The sequence below is a fragment of the Solanum stenotomum genome, chromosome 1 (genome assembly GCF_019186545.1).
Source record: "Solanum stenotomum isolate F172 chromosome 1, ASM1918654v1, whole genome shotgun sequence".
In the NCBI taxonomy this organism is placed as follows: Eukaryota; Viridiplantae; Streptophyta; class Magnoliopsida; order Solanales; family Solanaceae; genus Solanum; species Solanum stenotomum.
In genome coordinates, this window is record NC_064282.1 from 63,680,412 (window position 1) to 63,703,799 (window position 23,388).

The 23,388-nt window shown below is 32.4% G+C and overlaps 1 protein-coding gene across 2 annotated transcripts; it reads right to left on the reverse strand.

Annotated features, from left to right (window-relative positions):
- Window positions 1-11,008: 11,008 nt before the first annotated feature.
- Window positions 11,009-16,033, reverse strand: LOC125844535 (ruBisCO large subunit-binding protein subunit beta, chloroplastic). 2 transcript variants are annotated; one of them, XM_049523847.1, is made up of 15 exons: window positions 15,899-16,033; window positions 15,107-15,325; window positions 14,892-15,017; window positions 14,525-14,662; window positions 14,338-14,433; window positions 13,916-14,158; window positions 13,580-13,814; window positions 13,297-13,466; window positions 13,142-13,219; window positions 12,985-13,056; window positions 12,765-12,869; window positions 12,407-12,499; window positions 12,171-12,263; window positions 11,331-11,454; window positions 11,009-11,245 (listed from the first exon to the last, which is right to left on the reverse strand). In XM_049523847.1, exons 2-15 carry the CDS (start codon window positions 15,317-15,319, stop codon window positions 11,232-11,234), a joined length of 1,800 nt encoding a protein of 599 aa, XP_049379804.1. In that variant the 5' UTR covers window positions 15,320-15,325; window positions 15,899-16,033; the 3' UTR covers window positions 11,009-11,231. The 2 variants fall into 2 exon arrangements, with proteins under 2 accessions (XP_049379804.1, XP_049379812.1); XM_049523855.1 differs by having other exon boundaries at window positions 15,107-15,319; window positions 15,899-16,007.
- Window positions 16,034-23,388: the final 7,355 nt, after the last annotated feature.

A 23,388-nucleotide genomic window follows, 5' to 3' on the forward strand; every position in this document is an offset into this window, starting at 1 on the left:
AAGTAGAATAATATTTTAATGAATTAAAATTTCATATTAATTTTTTGACCATTTTTCAATATAATAATGCATTAAGTGTGTGTATATGTATGCGTATATTTTTATCTTTCTACACTCTCTTACTCTATGTGTTGATATTACTTGACCCTTCTTGATATGACACCCTTAAAAAATTAATTAGAGGTGCATTTTACTAAACTAACATTATTAATAATGCTTTGAAACTTTAAATTTGACTATTACTATTTTATGCAGTTATTTAATACTAAGGATAGAAATAAAAAATATTTAAAAAAATCTTTTGATTTGATAAATTGGACAAGTAAATTAAAACAACTATTTTCAAAATGAGGGTCAAGTAATACAAATAGTGAGAGCATTCTCAATATAAATAAACAAGTTTTAATTGGCACTGATAGAGTATTACATAAATTATAATTTAAAATAATTTAAAATCTAAATAATACAATCTTTAAAAATTTGACCTTAATTAAATTAATAACTTTGTATTTCCTACATCTAAATATATTTGTGTAGTTATTATTCTCTGCTATTTTTACTTGTATAAATAAATATTACAGTTTTCAATATTAATAATAAAAATCGATTTTCTCATTTTTCTAATTTACCTCATTATAGAACATCATTAACTTATATACTGATTACAATTCTAACTTTTTCGTCCAAAAGATAATGTTTATGCTTTTTTTATGAATTTTTTTTACATGAATTCAACAAAAATGAAAATACTATGATTTTTAAAGAAGTAAAAAGAGTTGATGATAAAAGGATATAATAAGCATTTTAAAGATTCATTAGGATAAATGGAAGAGTTTGATTATTATTTAAAGTTGAGGGGGAATTTCAATTTTAAAAGCAAATAGGATAAATGGAAGAGTTTGATTATTATTTAAAGTTGAGGGGGAATTTCAATTTTAAAAGAAAAGTTGGTGGTGAAAATATTTTTTACCCGAATTTTTATATTTAAAGAATGATATAATAAATTATCATTCTACTATATTGACCAGGAGCAGTGTTTTCAAAAACGTTTTTGGGGCGAGTCTCGGGGCGGGGCGTACCAAAAACGCTCCGAGGAGTAAAGACGTAGATCCATAAGGCATAAGTTCTAAAATTGAGGCGTAAGCCTCGAGCATAAAACCGTAAGTCCTGGGCGTAAAGACGTAGGCTCGGGTGTATTTAATTATTATTTTTTTGAATTTTTTTGCTTTAAATCATATTTTTTTTTATTATTGGTGTAATGATATTTCTCAAATAGTAATTATAATACTTTTTTTCTTCACTATTGATTATTAATACTTATCTCTGTGTCTCAGGGATTTTGGGCATAGGCTGGGGGGGTACTTATGCATTTTCCCTTTGTAAAATCATTGAAAGGTTTACTTTTTATTATTTTATCAGTATTAATACTATAAAATTGAAGATACATGGACTAGCCCCATAGATCCATAGGACTTGCACCCCGTGTCTTGAGGCTTACGCCTCGCCCCGTACGGTATAAAACGCCTCGCCTCACGCCCTCACCTTTTAAAATACTACTCAGGAGTGTGCCGAATCAATACTTTGACAATTAAAAATGAGAAACTTACAGGGAATGACTATAATTTAAAGGTTAATATAGTTCAATAACTATAACTATGTTAATTACCATACGTGACTATATTTTAAGTGGTCATTCCATTGTATTCATTGTATACAAGGTATATTGATTATGTATACTATTATACAGTTTCAATTTTAAGGCACTAAACAAGGTATTTTCTATTTTTAAAACGGTAAGTCTTTAAATCATGTCCATTAAAGTCGCAAACTTTCCATTGTTAGAAAAAACTCCCAGTATTAAACTATTTTCTAAAATTACTCATTCAACGCTTAGCCGCTGGAATCCTTATCTGTTTAACAAAAATTGAGACACTTTACTTAGTTTTCTCCATTGCTCTTCGTCAGATTGATACATGTATCTACAAATTGATACAAATATGCGGAAAAACTAAAGAAATACATTAGATACAAATAAAGTGGTTAAATATACAATAAATACAATTATTATACCCAATGAATACAACCACGGTGAGTATACATATATTGAGTACATTGAATAGAATTGGTGTTACAGTATGTATACAAGTGGTAGTTGCTTCATTCAATTGTATTCATATATAAAAAATATCCATATGTTCACTAATCAACAAAAACTTATATTGGTACAAGTAGACCACACAAATATAACTATGAGTTGATACAACAAACTAAAGTATTCAAATATTAAACTATATGAAAAAATAATTTTGAGAAAAAGTGAATACAAAAATATATATATCGTTTCCACTTAATTTTGTTGGACTTTTTTTATTGCTACAAAAAGCATTATTGACTTTTCTTCTCTTTTTTCAAGATTGATTTTCTCTTTTAAAGATTTTGAACATTCTCTTCTCTAGACAGATTTTATCCCTTGCTCTTGTTCAGATAGATTCATCGGTATACCTCGTATAACCCTCTTCTAACTACTACTATCCGCCATTGTAATTGTAAAAACAGAGGCTTCAACAGAAACCATAGAAAATATATGAGATGGTTTCATACATACAATTTCTTTTTTTAAAAAAAAAAACAAAATAATACATTAGAAGTTACTTGATGAAGATGAATCACGATTTCGAGGCTGAAATCATGTAAATGATCGTGATCTCCAAGATGATTTGGGAATAAATCACGGTGATTTATGAATAGTGAAAAAAGAAAAATATAAGGGGGAATTAAAGAGAGAGGTTACCGTGAAAGACGTGTAAAAACAAAAAAAGGCGCTTGTAAAAACACTAATGGCGTGTAAATATGTATTTGCCATTTAATGTATAATTATATCCATATTAATGATAAAATATTGTAAACTATAGCTATAGCTATAGATACTAAATATATATATCATTGTTTGTTGTGTCATTTAGTTTTTCCATTAAAAACAGATAAAGAAACAACTAACTAATTACTCCATCCGTCCATTTTTAAATATCATGTTGTGTTCTTAGAAAGTTAATTTGACTAACTTTCAAAGTTAAATTTGATTATATTAATTCGATATTTAAAAAAATAATTTAGATATTCAAAAATTATACAAAAAGTACTACAAATTACAATTTTTTACATATCAATATAATAAAAAAATACGTCTTAAAATATTAATCTGATTAAGAGAAAATCCAAGATGGTAGTGGTTTTACCTGTTATAGCAACAATATTTAATGGCTTGCACGAAACAACCATTAAATATTGGAAAAATTACTTAAATACACAACACTTCTTTACTTATTCTCAATATTTCCCTACTCTTTTACTAAAATACAAAGATCCCTTATTTTCCCCCAATTCAACTTAACCGGATACTTTATTCATTTAAGTATCCGTCCGTTATTAATTAAAGTATCTGCGCTGTTATATTATGCATCCGCCCGTTAATTAAGTATTCGTGATGCTAACAACTTAATAATTTAAGTATTGCCCGTTATTAATTAAAGTATCCGCGCTGCTATATTATGCATCCGCCCGTTAATTAAGTATCCGTGCTGCTAACAACTTAATAATTTAAGTATCCGCACTGCTATATTAAGTATCCACACTGCTATATTATGTATCCGAAAAACACTAAAAAAAGGGATTTTTGGTAATTAATAAAAGAGTAGGGAAAGGAAGTAATTTCTTTCTTATACTATGTCATTTGCCTAATTTTTACATAAATATTTCCCTGAAATTAATGAATGATTGATCTAATTTTATGATGGATAATTAAATGCTAGTACAAAGAGAATGCTAGTACAAAGAGAGGATCGAGAGTTGTGTAATACAACAATAGTTGTCCACTATTAATTTGACACATCCCTTAAAAAGTTATAAATAAAAGAGTAATTTTATTATATCACTCTTTGAATATAATAAATACAATGTCTTGAAAAATGTAATAGGGAAATGACTATAATTAATGACAAAGATAAATTAGGAATTAAGTAAAAAATTATCCATGAATTTCATAAAATAAACAAGTATTATTGGACATCTCTTTTCAATAAAGTAGACGAGTATTATTGAACGAAGAGAGTATTACTAACAATTTTGGAACGTTGAATCTCAAAATTAATTGTGTGTCGGTCTTGCTTCTTTAAAAATCAAGTAATGCCTGTTATTGGTACCTTTACATAATAAATATATTATATTAAAATTATTTTTTTGAATTATTTTATCCTCAAATGTAGATTAGGAGTAGAAATTTAAAATAGCGCATGAGAAATTAAATAGTTTAACAACTAATTATTAACGGTTTGATTTGTTGTATTTAAAATAATATGCATTGCTTAGATTTTACGAATAAGTTGTTTATTTATAAAAATATCATTCACTTTATTTAGTTTTTTTATATTTTCTTTGCAAGCTTTAGTTTTATTCATTCTTGAAAATAAAACTTTCATTTTATTTATATTAAATATTTTGTGTCTGTGCATTCCCATGATTATACTGTGTGCAGAGGCATATCCAGGATTTCTGCCAGATAGGTGCATGATTACGAAAAAATGCATCTTAAACATAAATTTTATCGGTCTGACTTTTAGGTTCTTAATATGAATCATTAAATTTTAAAAATTATGGGTCCAAACTATATAATACTACTAGTTTTAAATTTTAATATACATATTTGATTTAATTATTAAAGATTATACAGTGCTAAAAATTTTAGGAACTTTCAATGTAACACACTTAATTTTTTTTTTTGAAAGATTAAAGGAAAAAAACAAAAAATTGTTTAGTTAAAACGTCAAAAGTGTAACCGATAACGACTTGGAGAGGTGTTACTCAACATGGTTAAGATAGATATAAGACTTAAATTTATATCCTCAGTTAGAGAGGTGCACCCAATCATCGTTGTATTATTATATGATACTTTGAACGTGGGTTCACACATCTATATTTAAATGTTATTTTAAAAAAATATAACACTATTATATATGATCTAGAGAGGGGAACATGGGTTCATGTGAACCCACGACACCCGCTCTAGATACGCTCCTGACTATGTGTGTGTGTTTAAAAATAATATTTATATAGTGTAATTTTTTAATGAAAAAATATGAGGAATTATCATAAAAATAAGGAGTAGTGAAGATTGTGAATGTTATTATACATGGAATTAAAAATAATATGAATATACATGAATGGGAAAATTAATGTATAAAAAGAGTTTAAAGGGATACTTTTGTCATTTACCTCTTTTATCTCGGGATAAGGTGTCCCAATAATACTATTTCACTCAAAGATAAAGATAACTTATCTTAGGACTAATTATTAATCATGTGATAACTTTATAATCAAATAAGGGATTAAAGAATAACCAAAATTTATTTTGAAATTATCTCGAAATAAGTTGTCCCAATAATACTATTCCACACAAAGATAAAAATAACTTATCTTAGGACTAATTATTAATCCTACGATTACTTTATAATTAAATAAGGAATTAAATAATAACCAAAAATTATCCTGAAATTATCTCGCAATAATACTATTTCACTCAAAGATAAAGATAGCTTATCTTAGGACTGATTATTAATCTTGCGATAACTTTATAATCAAATAAGGGATTAAAGAATAACCAAAATTCTATTTGAGCCTATCATGTCACTTCAAGCTACGAACATGAAGGAAAAATATGGAATGTCCTAAATGTGTAAATTATGTATGATATTACAATAATGGTAGAATACAGATTGTGGGTGGGAAGCATGCATTCAATATAATAATTTGTTTGGTACACGCCGAACCAATGGATTTGGTATATCATGAAATGGGTATGCAAATATACACTTGTTTCTTTCCTTTCTGTTCTCATTATGATGTCTCTCAGGATTTAACTAGGAATTTTGTCCCTATAAATACTAAAATAGCATAGATATTACTCTATTTAACTTGAGTTTTGAGTTTTTCAGAGTATCCACAGTTCTTTTGAAAAAATATAAACAATTATATTGTAGACAATAAAATTTGCATCAAGAAAAAAATAATAATTGAGATAAAAAATAGTATCACAACAATTGTAGTATTTAATTTTAATAAATGAGTGTTACGTTCGATATGAATCATTTGATTCTTCTTTTTGAGTATAAATTCAAGAGCCTATGAGCTTGAGCTCGTGGACTTGTTCTTGAATCTGTATTTGATTTAAATGACCTTTGAGCTTGATTTTGAATCTTGATGAACTTGACCTTGGCTTTTAGTTGAATTCAAGGTCCTTTGAGCTTGATCTTGAATCTTGATGAACTTGATCTTGACATGTACTTGAATCCAAGGGTTTGAAGCTTGATCTTGACATGTACTTGAATCCAAGGATTTGAAGCTTGATCTTGACTTGTATTTGAATTCAGGATCTCCGAGCTTGATCACGACTTGTACTTGAATCAAAGATCTTGAAGCTTGATCTTGACTTGTTTTGAATTCAAGGGTCTCCGAGTTTGATCTTGAATCTTGATGAACTTGAACTTGACTTGTACTTCGATCCAAGGCTTGAAGTTTGTGGTCTTGATCTTGTCTTGTATTTGAATTCAAGGGTCTTTGAGCTTGATCTCTAGATTAACTTTTTATTGAACTCAAGGGACATTGAGCTTGATCTTGAATCATCGTCTTGATCTCTAGAACTTGTAGAGAAATAATTGAGTGTTTGAATGCTTGTAGAGAAATTTGTGGTGTTTGGTCAACGAGCTCTCTCTAGCTTCTTGTTAGAATTCTGATGGACTTTTTAAAAATTAAGACAACCTCTATTTATAGTTGTAGAAAGAAAGACTTGTAGTGATGACATGTTTTCTTGGCCAAACATATTTAAGTGACATGCGAATATTTGATTGGTCAAAAGATGTTATTTGTACACATGTGATATATTTTTATTGGCCTTTGATTTGACTAGGGGTGTCATGTCATTTTGACATGTGAATAAATCTATTGACTTGTTTGTTTGACTTGGCATGCCACATGATTTGACACTTGACACCAAATTAGGCCTCTAGAATAAGATGACATATTGGGTTTAGCAATGTGAGTGTTACACTCCAAGCCTACACTCTAGACGTGGTTGACATTTAGAACCATTTCTAGTTCCAAGGGAACTCTTGACCTGACTTACTGATAAACTGAAAGATTGAACAATATATGTAGAAACTTTACAAAGGATGAGCTTTAGGATGATCTAAACAAAAAAATCATTGCAAAATCTTTATTTAAAAGTCTGAAAAGTCAAAAAATAATACTGTAAGTGTTTAAAAATATATGAAAATAATGAATCATCTAACTTGTCTATGATACCTTTATCAAATAGAAGATAGGCTCGGAGATAAGACTTACTGATACATGACTATTCTACTAGTAATGACTGATAATCAAATGAACTGAACTAGCTAAACTGGAGTCCTCCGAAAGCAAGGAGATCTCACCATGCTAATGAAAAGAGATCACATTGAAGCGATTACTGACGATCACGAACACGTGAATCTACATCATTTAAAGATGTAGCGCCAAATAGCGTAAGTACATGGAATGTACGGTATGTAATATAGTTGAATGAACAATTAACTAAACTAAATTAAGTTGAACGAGTAACTCTGAATATAAACTGAAATAAAGTCAAACTGAATAGCAAAGCATGCATGTTTACTCTAACAACACAACTTTATACTAAGATATATGTAATAATAGAAAATATTAAAGATAATATATATTTTGTTCTTAGGGATTTTCTCTAACCGACAATCATCACATGAGCTCATGATGATACAACGTCTTGACCACATTGTCAGAATCATCTTATACCTTGCCAGGGTAAAGAACAAATTTAACTAATGGATTCAATCTATGAGCCCTTACTAGGGGCTTTATTAGGAATCACCCAAATAAACAACATGATCCTATCCTATGTTGGTGACGCAGTTATGGGGTTTTGATTGTCTAATCCTTACCCAATTCGATGGTCAATACTATTTTCAAAATTATGCAATAATGCTCAGTTACTATATGATGTCCCATTTAGGAAAAAATCACACTTTAGGGGAGAACTGATAATCTCTATCTTGAGTTAATACTTCAAAATGCTTCTTTATAACTATATTGAACTTGCTTTAAGACTGTGCTATTATGAAAAACATATTATACTTTCTTGAAACTAAGAAATGTTTTATTTAGAGCTAACCATGTTTTTCTTGTTGAAAACAATGTACTTGAAGCAATTCATGTTTTCTTCAAACTCTTTCTAGAATAATGTTTAAATTTGGAATTTACTTTACTAATAAAAACAGTGCATATTTAATTATGGGTGGGGCAAGCTCTTGTATTCTGGTTAATGGTTTCTCTTGGCTATATGGTTCATCCGGGGGAGAGATTAAGCTTCAAGAAATAGTAAACGGTCTTATCAATACACAAATGTATAACTCCTCAGGAATTTCAATTGCGCTCATAGTCATTACCGTAGGAATTGATGATTGAATGAAAGAAAAACCACAAGTAGGGATATGAATTCTCTCTCAGTAAAGAGAGTTGTAAGATTCGTAAAACATGAGAAGAGCATCTCAAAATATGGGGCTCTTTCCTTTTTTCGCCCCATGTCGCCACATAGTATGTCAAAGTATTCAAATAACTCTTAGCTACAAAGGATTTACATGGTATATTAAGTATGAAAAATAATCAAAGATAATTAATAATATAAAGTAATGAAATCCCTATAATGAAACCAAGAATCAAAAATAGGAATATAGCGAGAATTTCGAGCAAACGGAACTTTCGGATAAAAACCTTGTTTTGATCTTGCTAGTTGAAATTCAGATGTAGGGTATGAGGAAGAACTTGGTTCTTCACTATAATATTCTTATATAGTTCTTGAAGAAAGCTTGCTTCAGAAACATGAAACCTAGGTTATTTCTTCTTGATTCTTACTCTAAGCTTGGGGAGAAAGAGAGTATTCTAAGATAACACTACAATATAATGACCAATTAGGTACTAAACTATTGAGGTTTTAGGCTAAGTAAGAATGGAAAAAGACTGAAATAACCCTAATTAAAAATTTATCAGAACCTTCCATTAGGGAAATCTACTAGCTGTGTTTTGATCTATGACCGTGGATTCTATTCAAATTATAGTTTTTTTTAATTGAGGTATTATAATAATTAAACATTCAAGTTACCTATGTGAGGAAAAAGCTTTATATTTATAACCAACAAAAAAAAATAGTATGAACATGTGCTTATTGTGTCTTATCAGTAAAGTCAACATTTTAGAAAAGTTGCAACTCTTTGGACGGTAGTATGAACATGTGTTTTTAAATCTAAAATTTGTAAGAAAAATCTAGTATTGTATTTATAAATCTAAGATTTCATGCAATATTTTCATAAGCATGAGTAATTTTATATATCTAAAAAATTCTCGCCCATTCAGCAAGGTGTTTGTTTGTATGTTTTCAAAAACAAAATTTGAAATCTTCAGTGGAATTCGGCTTCTATTAAGGTTGTGTATCGATCAATTTGGTTTGATTTTAAAATTTATTGATTTGTAAACATGCTAAATCGTTATAGAACTATAAAGATATAAGTTTGTCAATTTATCGGTTATTGATCATTATCAGTTCGGTTGTCAATCTAACCGTTAAGATGTAACATAAAAAAACATTGAAAATCACTTAGAAAAATCATTGAAAATGAATCATGCACATGAGTTGACAGAGTGTCTATTGGACAAAAGCAAACACTATCATATGGTAGAATAATCGAGAGTTTAAGAAAACCAAAATAATACGAAGCTTAGTCCTAAGTCGAGTGGTATAAATATAATCTACTATCATCGATTAACCCGTTAAGAAAAACCTTAAACCATTAAAAATCGATAATTCAATAATAATAATAATAATAATAATAATAATAACAGTTATCAAAATTCACTAAATCAATATGTTTTTTATTTGAGTTATCAATTTTAGTTCAATGTTAAACCACCTTTAACTTCTATAGGTTTTTGAAGACTTCATTTAATTATACGCTTAATCATCTTCACAAAGGACTTTTCTGACAAAACTAGTTCAAGATCGAAACACTTGTACAAAGATAAACCGAGTTCACATGTTCTATTTATACAAAACTTCACACTTGTAAAGTGTATACATGTTCATTCAAAAAGAATGTTTAATTTTTTTTTCCTTTTTAATCTATTTTTAAAATAATAATAATATTTTTAACACTTTAATCTCAACTTTTCACATAACATATTTAAAGTCATAAGATTTATAAACATATTGATATATAGTTAACTTTAATTTAAAACCACAAAATTAAGAATCCTTTTTTTATTTCCTTAAATTTCATATTAAGTGAAATTAGAACATTCTTTCTAATAGAGTTATACTATAAAATATTTTATATAATAATAACGCTAAGACTACTTAGGTTAATGTTAATTTTTTCTGCACGGTTTGATTTGACATACTAAAAATCAATTACATGGGTACCTGTGCTTATTCATCGCCTTGATACCACCATTAATTACTAAATATTAATTTAACTTGATACATAAATTGCAAACACCACAAAATAAAAAACCAAATTGGGTCAGGAGAAAGTTATACCTGATAAAATATAGCAATAATGCTAAAACTACTTAGACTAAAGTTAATTTTTTATCCACGGTTTGATTTACTATACTACAAATTAATCCCACTGGTTACTGTGCTTATTCATGCTTTGGTACCACCATAAATTTCTAGATATTAAATACATAAATTGAAAAACACTAGCAAATCAGTACCAAAACTAATACATGCATTACTTTTTCTAATAAAATATCCCAAAGAAGAGGAAATAAACTCTCTCACATATCAGTTATTATTAGATTAGGTCATGTTATGTGGCACTAACATTCTCTTTTTTTCTTCCTTATGCTATTCCACAACTAATGAAGGTGAAACAAGTAAAGCTTAGAAATATGAGAAATTACATAGAAGATTTATTAATGTCCCGTGACTCAACATCCACTGAAGCTGCAATTACACATTGGATTGCATGTTCATTAACAGTGCCGAACCCTGAAGGCTGCTACTCCCACCAGGATCTTATATATTCCTTTCAACAAACAATACCTAAACTTTTACAAAAAATTGAAGGCTTTCAACTTCATCTATCTGGTATCAGTAGCCTTCATTCAATCACCTAGTAACCGTATCCTGTAAACAAAATGACAGTCAGCATTAGCAGAAAGAAAATGTCAAGTGATGAAAGCAATTACAAATATCGGAATTCAAAGGCAACCTGAGTTGTCCATTGGGTTGCCAGCAACTGCTGCTTCGGGCTCCTTGATCTCAACCACCACGCAATCTGACATCAAGAATGTCTTAGCCACAGATGCAGCGTGTTCTAGACAACACCTCACCACCTGTACAGGGCAAACGAATATGTCAGTTTTCGGTACTAACAACAAACCAAGTTGAGAGAGAAAGTTAAAACATGCTCATACTTTCTGTTACCAACTACATCTCTAAAAAGTTCAGACAAGTACTACAATCTCAATTTTGTGGAAAGACATCCTCCTCCTACACTTTTCCTACCAAACACTTCTAGGCATTCCCCAAGAGAGGATTAGAAAAGTAAAAAATACACTGTAAAGAAACTATTCTGTGATCTGATGTACTTATGGACTACTCTGATTTCAAGCCATAAATTGCTTCAGACACGTGCCAGAGAGCAGATAATTTCAAGCCCAAGCTCACCTTGACAAGTGCTAGAGAGCAAATAATTACAATTTAATTTCTGGTGAAACACAACCATGAGCATCATTGTCACAAGTTTCTATCCAAAACATAGTATCCCCGTAAATTTGTAATATCCCTCTAGTCCACATCAAAAGCCTAAATCTATAATCCGAACTCATCTTAAGGCTCAGTTTCCAAAGACACTTTTGGAGATTTCGAGACGTTTCCCTAGGAATCAGGACAGAAAATTGCAACGACAATTGTCAGTAGCCACATCAAATCTATTCAAAGGATTCCTAGGAAACACACCAAATCCATTCAGGGAATCCTTCAGAGACACAAATCTCACGCGTTTGACCACATCATCAGTGACTCTCAATGGAATTCTAGAAAACCTTACCTTTGTTGGATCAATGATGCCAGCAGCCATTAAGTCTTCATAGTTGCCAGTTGCAGCATTATATCCAAATTTGGGATCATCACTTGACAGCACCTGAAAGGCAAATAAGAATTTCGATTATGAAACTCAAAATCATAGGATCAACAATGGTAATCAAGAGAAACTCGAGCAGAAGGCTTTTTCCATGGGTAGCATGGTCCACTTTTTTCCCTAATCACCAAAGCATATATGTGTACCTTCTCACTGACAACACTTCCATTAACGCCAGCATTTTTAGCAATTAATTTCAAAGGGTAGCTCAATGCTCTTTTGACAATATCAGCTCCAACCTGCAAGTAAGATAAATGATATTACAACGATTTCAAGTCAATTGGTTTTGTTAAACCCCTTGACAAATTTCATTTTAGTTTTATATCATTTTTGCAAGAGATCCTTATTTTTGAAAGATAACAGATCTGAAAAGGCACACAAAAGAACTTTGCAGGCTCATTTCTACTATACAAATTTTAGAAGGTTACGTCAACCCATTGCATCAACAACTACATATGAACCCACAACAATATGAAAGAACGTCAAAAACTACAACAAACTTGCCTTCTCCTCATCATTTGCAAGGGTTCCCTTTATTGCATCAACTTTTGCAGCAAGTCTGAGGAGCGTGCACCCTCCTCCAACAACAATACCTTCCTCAACAGCCGCCTGAAAGCAAAGAGCAAACATGATTGGCACTTGTATCCTCATTTTGCATTATCATCCATCAACACATTCCAAATATAGGACAGAAACCTAATTAGATGGCAACAAACCAGCTTACCTTTGTTGCATTGAGAGCATCTTCCACTCTAAGTTTCTTCTCCTTCAATTCAGTTTCAGTTTGAGCTCCAACCTTCACATTCAATTAAAGCATCAACAAAGTTCAGCTGCACATCCATTCAACAAACCAAAATTCTTAATATTGGACTGGAAGTTACCTGTATGACAGCCACACCTCCTGATAACTTTGCAATTCTTTCATTTAGCTTTTCCTTTTCATAATCTTGATCTGCAGCCTGCTTGGAATTCACAAATTATATGAAACTGAATCAATGAGAAACAATTTTTTACCAAATACCAAACAAACACCAACCTCAATCAGGTTTTTAATCTGAGCAACACGTTTGTTGACTGCTTCCTGAGTGCTACCATCACCAACAATTGTAGTGGCATCCTTAGTCAGCACTACTTTAGCAGCATGACCTAGAACTTCCTTGTCAGCCTTGTCCAAGGTAAGGCCAAGTTCCTCCCTAATAACAGTGCCTACAGATTACAGGGATAAATTGATGTTAGCAATCACCATCTCCAGTTTTGTCAGGAATTCCAACAGGTACAAGGATCAGAAGTAAAGATGCAAAACTGAACCAACTAGATACCTCCAGTAAGGGTTGCTATGTCATCAAGATACTGGCTTTTTCGCTCACCAAAACCAGGAGCTTTAAGTGCAGCGACCTTTAAGGCACCTCTAAGCTTATTGACAACAAGAGTCGCCAAAGCTTCTTGCTCAATATCTTCGGCAATAATTAAAATTGGGTAACCATTTCTGATAGCATCTTCCAGGACATTAACAAGATCTCTTGCATTTGTGATCTTTTTATCAACCAGTAGCAACTGCATTTCAGAATACCTAACATCAGCAACAGGTACACTATGCATTCAAAGAGACATGAACCTCTTAAGCTGTAGAGTAAAGCTAGAAAAAAGAAACCCACCTTACAGTTCTCATATTCAACTGACATTTTCTCACTGTCGGTAACAAAGTAAGGAGAGACGTAACCACGGTCAAATTGCATTCCTTCAACCACACGCAGACTGTTTTCAGCACTTTTACCCTCCTCTAGTGTCACAACACCTTTCCTTCCAACCTTGCTCATGGCTTCAGCAATCATACTCCCTACTTCCAAATTGTTCCCAGCACTTACTGCAGCCACATCTGCTAGTTCACTGTCTTCCACCTGCATGAACACTTGGTCAGCAATCTCAATTTCATTTTATAGCATATATGCTTGCATTCATTCAGTATATCTCATCAACCGAAAAATAGCAAATTGATACACAACCCATTAGCTAACAGCACAAAACAAACATTCAGATCATTGCATTCAGTCAAAGACCCATTGATGAACATAAATACCTCTTTTGACATATTCTTCAACTCAGCTACTAATGCTTTTGCTGTCTTCTCAATTCCTCTGGTGATTAGGACAGGGTTTGCACCAGCAGCAACCACCTGCTTACACAATCTCAGTTGGTAAAAAAAATAATTCCAGTAGATTTAACATGTTGAAACATTTCAGCAGCATATGGATTTCCCAATATACCTTAACACCTTCAGCAATTAGGCCCTGAGCTAGCACGACAGATGTTGTAGTTCCATCCCCAGCCAGGTCATTGGTTTTGGCAGCAGCTTGTCTCACTAGTTTCGCACCAATGTTTTCTACTGGATCCTCTAATTCAACCTTGTAGAATGATAAAGAGCAATTTGATCAAGTCAAACTTTAAGCTACTAGAGACTAGTCAAATAGACGAGCAATGAAGAATGCAAGGAGACATTTTTTTTTAATCTGAAAGTCAAAACACAGTTTTACATGAATAAAAACATAGCATATCAAAACAGCTTGAAGTTCAACAAGAAATTAATTGAAACAGCTAAAGATATGATAAGAATATTATGTCTTCAAAACACACCTCTCTGGCCACAGTAACTCCATCATTAACAATTTTTGGAGCACCATACTTGCTCTCAAGGACAACATTCCTGCCTTTTGGGCCAAGAGTAACTCCAACTAGATCAGCAAGTTTGTTCACACCATTCTGTGACAGAAGGAAAACCAAGTATTCAACAAGGCATACAAATGAGTATACATAATAAATCTAGTTGATAATTTAGTCAAAAAGCGCACCTGTAGCTTCTTGATAGCTGACCCATCCTTGTTGAAGTGCAACTCTTTAGCTGCAGCCAAAATTGTCTGCCTGCGTGACTTTCTTAGTGCAACATTTCTTTTGCTCCCGAAAGAGGTGGAAGATATATTAGCAACAGAGGAAAGCTTGTTTGAGGAAGTGCTGGGAGCAGCCAAGGGACCTGCTGAGGACATACCAGCAAAAGTAGATGCCATCTATCCCTAAAACGAAAAAAAAAATCATCACATAATTAATCAACATCAACATATATTAGTAAATAACAGCAAGAGTTGGTACAGATTCAGAAATACCAAACAAAGAGATGCCTCCAACTAACCCAAACAGTAAAATGTATGGTTTTCAATTGGCTCGGTTTGCTTAGCTATCTAGTTAAGGTTTTACAAGGCAGTCAAACGCACTCCACAAGTGAATCAGTTGACTGACTCAACAGATACTCTTGACCATACAAATCTATAACATCATTGAAACAAAACTAATAACAATCTTAATAATAGCGGACTTATCCTTCGTCACCTCTATACGTATAAGAGAGAATTAATCAAGTGACCATTCCCCAACCACTGTGGACTCAACACTCTAACAATACATGTTTTCTCTTAACCAAAACCAGAATTACATTTCCTTATCCCAAAAGAAACACTTTTTTAGGTTCAACGATGAAATAACTAAGAAGCAACAAAACACAAATAGCAGAAAAAAATGCAACTAGCCACCAAGAATAGGAGAGATTTACATACAAGAAACCAAGAATACAGAAATTTGTTAAAGCTTACCTTGAAAGAAGATTAGGGTTTTACTATAGTGTTGTTGAAGAAGTAGCTGGGGAGTGGGTTTATCTTCTACTTTGGATAAAAGGAAACTGCTAGAGAGGTGTTGTGAAGAGATTGATTAGGTTATATTATGAAACCAACCACAAAGGCTCTCAATAGACGGTCCTTGTTTCTCTTGAACCTTCTACTCAATCTTAGCCGTTCAAATGACGTATTGTTTGTCCTTCTTTGGAATACTCTAGAAGTTTTTGTATCGCGATTGTTTTTTATTACTCATACACCCCCTTATACTTTGGCAATAATGCTATTTCCTTCTCTTAATTTTGAATGAATGAACTTGCATTTGCATCCATTGATTTGGAATCCAAATTATTACTGTTCTCTCTATAATCTATCAATATAGTATATCTTATTAAAAATATTTGTCTCATATCACTTACTAAATCATAATAGAATTAATTATTTTTTTCTATTTTATCCCTATAATTAATATGACATTTGGAAGTTTAAACAAATTTTGAAGATTCAAAATTTATTTTTATAAGAGGCTAATTAATATAAACAAAGGACAAAATAGTACAATTGATTACTCCATTAATGATTTGCTTAATCGTCGTATAAAAATAGAAAGTGTCCAACTAATATGAGACGTAGAGAGTATTAACTTAACAATGTTAATTAAAATCAATACAATTTGAAAAGAATATTAGAGGAAATCTTAGTAACTTAGGGTCCCGTTTGATCATATGAGATGATATCGTGATTTAAAATTATGGTATGAAATTATATGAGATGAAGTTAAAGTTTTGTTTAGATATACAATTTAAATTTTTTAAGTTGTATTTTTTCTCATAAACATAAGAACATCATTGAAAACTATCAAAATTGTCTCAATTCTTTGTATAATCTTACCAAATAAGCAAAAATTCATAAGAACATTAAAATACGCTATCACAAAACTATTCTAAAAATATACAACATTTATTGATCAAATTTTAGTTAAATAAAAAAAATAAATTAAATTGAATATGAGTTGTAGTGTACTACTCTTTAATAAAAATTAAATATGGTCAATATCATTAGTAACTATATCATCATGTTCATACTCCGTGAATATTTTATCACTATTTTGATATTCTCGCAAAAAAAAAAATATAAATATAAAATGGTGGATTTATGTTTTACAAAATATAAACTTGTGGTAAATTTTTATATTTGAAAACTGTGAAATCGTGATATGAAAATTCTAAATCAAATTTTTTGAAGACTTTGGAATTTCATCACATTCCATCTCATGATTTTAAATTATGAGATGTAATTGCATGTCCAAATGCCTACTTAGTTGAGAATTGAGCGTAGTGTTACGTTCTGTCCCGTACCCCTCCCCTTTGGGTAGGGAATCCACATGAAGAAGCAGAAGCATGAAATCACCCGAGGAATGCCTCTATTTATGTCTGGCCACAGGTTTCATCATTCTTTATTTTAGCCAGTCGATACAGAGGTGCGCTCGGAGTGGGGGGTGTGCAGTCCCTNGAGATGTAATTGCATGTCCAAATGCCTACTTAGTTGAGAATTGAGCGTAGTGTTACGTTCTGTCCCGTACCCCTCCCCTTTGGGTAGGGAATCCACATGAAGAAGCAGAAGCATGAAATCACCCGAGGAATGCCTCTATTTATGTCTGGCCACAGGTTTCATCATTCTTTATTTTAGCCAGTCGATACAGAGGTGCGCTTGGAGTGGGGGGTGTACAGTCCCTATTGGGCTGGGCCCTTCCCCATAAGGCCCCACTGTCAGGGCATAAGCGTAGCATGTGCGACACTTAACAACTTGCTCACGTTCTTGCACCACTTACTCACGATCTTGCTATGCTAAGTCAACCTAAGGCTCTAGGAATCACTTAGAGAATTGTAGAGATCACACAAGAGAGTTGTTAGGAAGAATTGTGTAGAGAACTTTGATTGATTTTTGTTTGATGATTTTATAAATGGATACTCCTCTATATACTACTAACTTAGGGGCTAATATGTAAATAATAATTGTTAAACATGTCCCTATACATTATAAGTCCCCTTTCTACAGTACTCTATACAACTAGAATATTATTAGGACCTTTCATGTAAATCCATCGAATTCTAAGGTATTCGGTATTCCAAGGAATTTCAGCACACATCACTAGAACCTTCCACTATGAACTAGTCTTCTTTCTATGTATGCCCTCCACATGGACAACTTTGTGTCATGTGGCGTGTCACTATCCAAGACTACCTCCTAGATGTGACATGATATCTAAAATCCCAAGAGACTCTAAACAAATCACATAGTGTAGCATGACACTAAGATAACATATATAACTAAAATAAAGAGATAAGCGGAATCAAAGTCCCAATTGGTGATCTCAAACATATAAGGAAAAATCTTAATACAAGACTTATAAGTGGAAGTACTAATGTCTGAATAAGCCTCTACTACATAAGTGAATTGTTAGGACAAGCCCACTCGAAAATCTGAAAACTGAAATAAATTCTGAAATGATCATAAAGAAAGCATAAATAGTATGTCCCCGAACCATAAGAACTCATCAATACTGAGCAAGGTTGATAAGAATTTGTACTAACCACCAGCCTAATATGGAGCATCAACACCTATATTATAAACAATATAGGCACAAGAATGTACGCAATCAGTACACAAAATGTATNCTTTAAATGTGTTATTTAGTAAAATTACTTATTATTCTGAAGAATTGATGTAAATCAAATTTAAAATTACTTATTATTTTGAAGGCTTGATGTAAATAAAATTTCACATTTATTATTAAAATAATAATTTTGTAAGACTCCACAAATCAAATTATAAATGTAAATTTTAATTTAAAGCCATGACAGTTTTAAATCCACACAAATTTGAGTTTAAAAATATTTGAATCATATTGTGAAGGTTCTAAACCGTCAAAAATTGATACTGGAAAACCTCCACAAATCTAAAAGTCATTTTGCGGGGGACGTCGTGGAGGTTTACTAAAACCACTGCAAATATGNGTACTAACCACCAGCCTAATATGGAGCATCAACACCTATATTATAAACAATATAGGCACAAGAATGTACGCACTCAGTACACAAAATGTATAGTGTATTGAGTGCATACTTGAACTTGATAAACATAGCAATTCCACATTCTTTCATCACCATCTCCAAGACACCGAAAATGAACTTACTCATACGGGCCTAGAGTTGGCTACCATAGCGACGTATACTTGGAGAGTTGGGTGAATTTCAAAGCATACTCCTTCACACTCATGTTGCCTGGCCTCAAGTTAATGAAATGTTGTACCTTATCCTCTCTAATCTAAATAGGGAAGAATCGATCTAGAAAACTACCTTTGAACTTGTCCCAATCCAAAGGACCCACATCAACAATCCCTTTCTTCCTTCCATTGTTTGAACCAAATCTGGGCAACCTTATCGGAGTGATAAGCAATCAAATCCGCACTCTCAACTGAAGTGACACCCATAATCTCAATAATATTTTCAACCCCCTCAACAAACTCTTTTGGATCCTCGTCCATTTTAGAATCATTGAATTTCAGAGGATTCATCCTTGTGAAGTCTCAAACTCTAATTGACGCCATACCCATATTTGAATTCATGGGAGCTATAACCTCACGGTTAGCTTGAGCAGTCATGGGTTGGTCTAACACTTGGAAAGCAGCCCTAAATTATGCATGAGTGACTTGCTCAACCAATGGATTAATCAGAGATTGTGGTGATTTTTTCTTCTCATTCAAGTTCCTTCTCACTAGAGCTCTTCGTGGAGGCATTGTACTGTTACATATAGAACATGAGTTAGAAGAAAACCTTAGAGAGTTCAACTCTATCGCACGACCTAGGAGTTATGAAAGAAGTGAAGTTTCTGAAGCATCTCATAGCCTCATATTCGTAAATGTGGCACACTTCACACTCATCAATAAGATTATATTTAATGCGGCTTGTCGATAAAATTCTATTTAATGCGGCTTGTTAATAAGATTCTATTTAATGCGGCTTGTCAGAAACCCTAAAACACTTAAACTATATGCTTTGAATACCAAGTTTGTCACGACCCAAGATTACCCCCCTAGACGTGATATGGTACCTAGAATCCTAACAGACTCTAAGTAAACCACATGATGTAGCATGACACTTAGATAATATACATAACTAAATTAAAGAGATAAACGGAATCAAAGTCTTAATTGGTGATCTCAACATATATGGAAAAATCTGAATACAAGACTCATAAGCGGAAGTATTAATGTTTGAATAAACCTCTACTACAACTGTTACAGGACAATGCTCTATCTCACTAGAACATCAGAATATTGAAATAAAGTCTTAAAGGATAAATAAATAAAGAATAAGTGGTATGGTCCAAACCATGAGGAATCACCAATACCAAGCAAGACTGATAAGACTCCATACTAACCACGAGCCTGATATGAAGTGTAAACACTTATATTATAAAATAATATAGGCACAAGAATATATGCGGTCACTATATGGAATGTACTACGTATGGGAAATGAATATACATGGCATAATAACATGATAAGTCTGAAAACATGATAATGCAAAGACCAAGTAAACATAATATGAAGTTTGATGATCTGATTTTGAAAACATAGAACAAGGTCATACATTAGTCTGTAAATCATAGTCATTACATATGTGTATATGGAAGATACGTTAACTGAAAAAAACAAGTGAGCTATAACATTCAGTTTAATGTACTTCTCTCAAATCGAAGATAGAGTGTCCTACTTTCCAAGGTAAGGACCATAATCATGAGTTTAGGTAGATCCACTAGCTAGAGTTAATTAAGACTAAATCCTATGGGAGTATGTAGTTTTGGGACTTATGTAATCTCCACTAGTCCAACTCAGTGCTAAGTAATCTCGAAACAAAAATATGCATAATCATATTTCATCATCTTTGAAACGGTAATAACTAGTAAGACCGAATCATTCGTACATAATCTAATAGTCATAAGAATAACTCCTTTTAATCATGATTTCACACATAGTCATAGGAGACACTTTAATCAAAAGCATCTAAATCATGATAGTATTTCATAATGAGATATACTTCAATCGGAAGCATCATATTTCATATTAACTTGATGATACTTTATTCAAAAGCATCCTTGATTTGTAAATCCTTCATATCATCATGCATGCATATCAACATAGTTTGATTCATAATCATAAAATACTTGCATAGCATGAGTTCATGAAAATATCATTGAAAACATTAAAATATGATCAAATCATGTATAACAGGATCATTCATGGTGAGAAAACTCAAATGCAATTGAACCCATGAGAAAATCATGAAATACTGGAATTATGGCATGAATCATAACTTGAGAAATTGAGGTTTCTTTGGTACTCAATGGGTGAAGAAGGACCCATTGATGAAGCTCCACATATCTTGATGAAACCCTAGGTTAAATATTAAATGGAGACTTGAAAGCCTTGGAACCTTAGCTTTCTTGGGAAGAAGATTTGAGAAAAAATTTGGAGTTTGAGTAAATAAAAGTATGAGGAGGTTAGGATGGTTAGGAACCCTTAAAGTCTTCAAAATAGTCTTAAAACAACGTAGTATAAGAGTTAAAACTGTAGGAAAAGACCCAAATACTGCTGACTAAAACTATTGAACAAGTATCACGGACCCACTCTATGGTTTGTACTCCTTTTCACGGACCGTACTGTCCTCTCGTGGAACCCAACTATTGAAAGTCCAACTTTCTGGAAAATGAACCACAGACCACCAACTATGAACCGTAATCCTTTTCACGACAAGTAATACCAGGCGTAGAAGTCAGTTCACAGAAATAGTCATCTTATAAAGGTCAAGCTCACAAAACCCAACCACGACTCATGGTTCCTTTCATGAGTCGTACTATTGGCTCGTACAATGATATCATGAGATTCTAAATTTCTAAGTGTCAACCACTATCTTCTTCCATGAGCCATCACTCTATTTACAACCCTTGGTCTCGTACATGCCAAAACCAGCAGGAGGAACTCCGAGCTTAGAAGTGTCTAACTCCGAGCTAAAACATGAAGTTTAAAACTAATTTTATGAACATGCATGCATAGGGAAACATTAGAATACCCTAACACATGAATCAAAAGAGTAAATAGGAGGAACTAATACCTCACACTATAACTGAATCGAAAGGAAATTGATGGGGTACTTAGACATCATATCGGCTTCGGCCTCCCAAGTAGCACCCTCAACTTCCAAAGGACTTTCACATAAATAATTTCTTTATTTCTCAACTTTTGGACTTAACAATCAAGAATCTCAAATGGGACTTCTTTTTAGGGTATATTTTCTCTCACATCATCACTTTCTAAAGGCACAATTGAAGTTGGATCACCAATACATTTCTTCAACAAGGAAAAATGAAACATCGGATGCACTGATGCCAAATCTAGAGGCAAATTTAACTCATAAGCCACATTACCAAAATATCTTAAAATCCAATATGGGATTAGGTAGTGGGGATTGAGTTTCCTTTTATTACCAAATCTCACCACTCCCTTCATGGGTGAAATTTTCAAGTAAACCTAATCATCAACGATAAACTCAAGATCTCTCTCCTCACACCCGTATAAGATTTCTGTCTACTTTGAGCTGTCTTCAACCTATCTTTGATAAGTTGAACTTTTTCCATAGCCTCATGAACTAACTCAGGCCCTAACAGAGTGACCTCACCAACTTCAAACCAATCAATAAGAGACCTACACCTTCTACCCTAGGGAGCCTTAAACAAAGCCATCTGAATACTCGAGTCATAACTATTATTATAAGTAAACTCAATCAAAAGCAAATGATCACCCCAATTACCTTGCAAGTCAATCACACAAGCTCTCAACATATCCTCCGAAATTTGAATAGTTCATTAGTCTTACCATCGGTCTGCGAGTAAAAAGTTGTGCTAAGCTTAACTTGAGTACTAAGTCTTTTCTGAAATGATCTCCAAATCTGTCTGAAATGATGGATAAAGGCACACTATGCAACTTCACCACCTCCTGAGTATAGTTCCTAACATAGAGTCCTTGGCTAAATAGGAGGCCTTCACAAGAATAAAATGCATTGAGTTAGTCATTCGATCTATAGTTACCCAAATGGAATCATATTGTCGGTGTGTACAAGGTAAACCTAAAATGAAGACCATTTTCAAATCTTCAAACTCCCAAGGAGGAATGCTATCATGCTGAGTCATACCTATTGGTTTCTGATGCTTAACTATTACTTGTTGACAATATGGACAATTAGCCACAAATTTTGAAATATTTCTTTTTATCCCAATCCACTAATAGACTTCCCGTAGATCACGATACCTCTTAGTGGCTTCCGAGTAAATATAATAACGAACTGTGAGCTTATTATAATATTTGTTTCCTCAACCTATCAACATTTGGAACAACAAAAGACATTAATAGC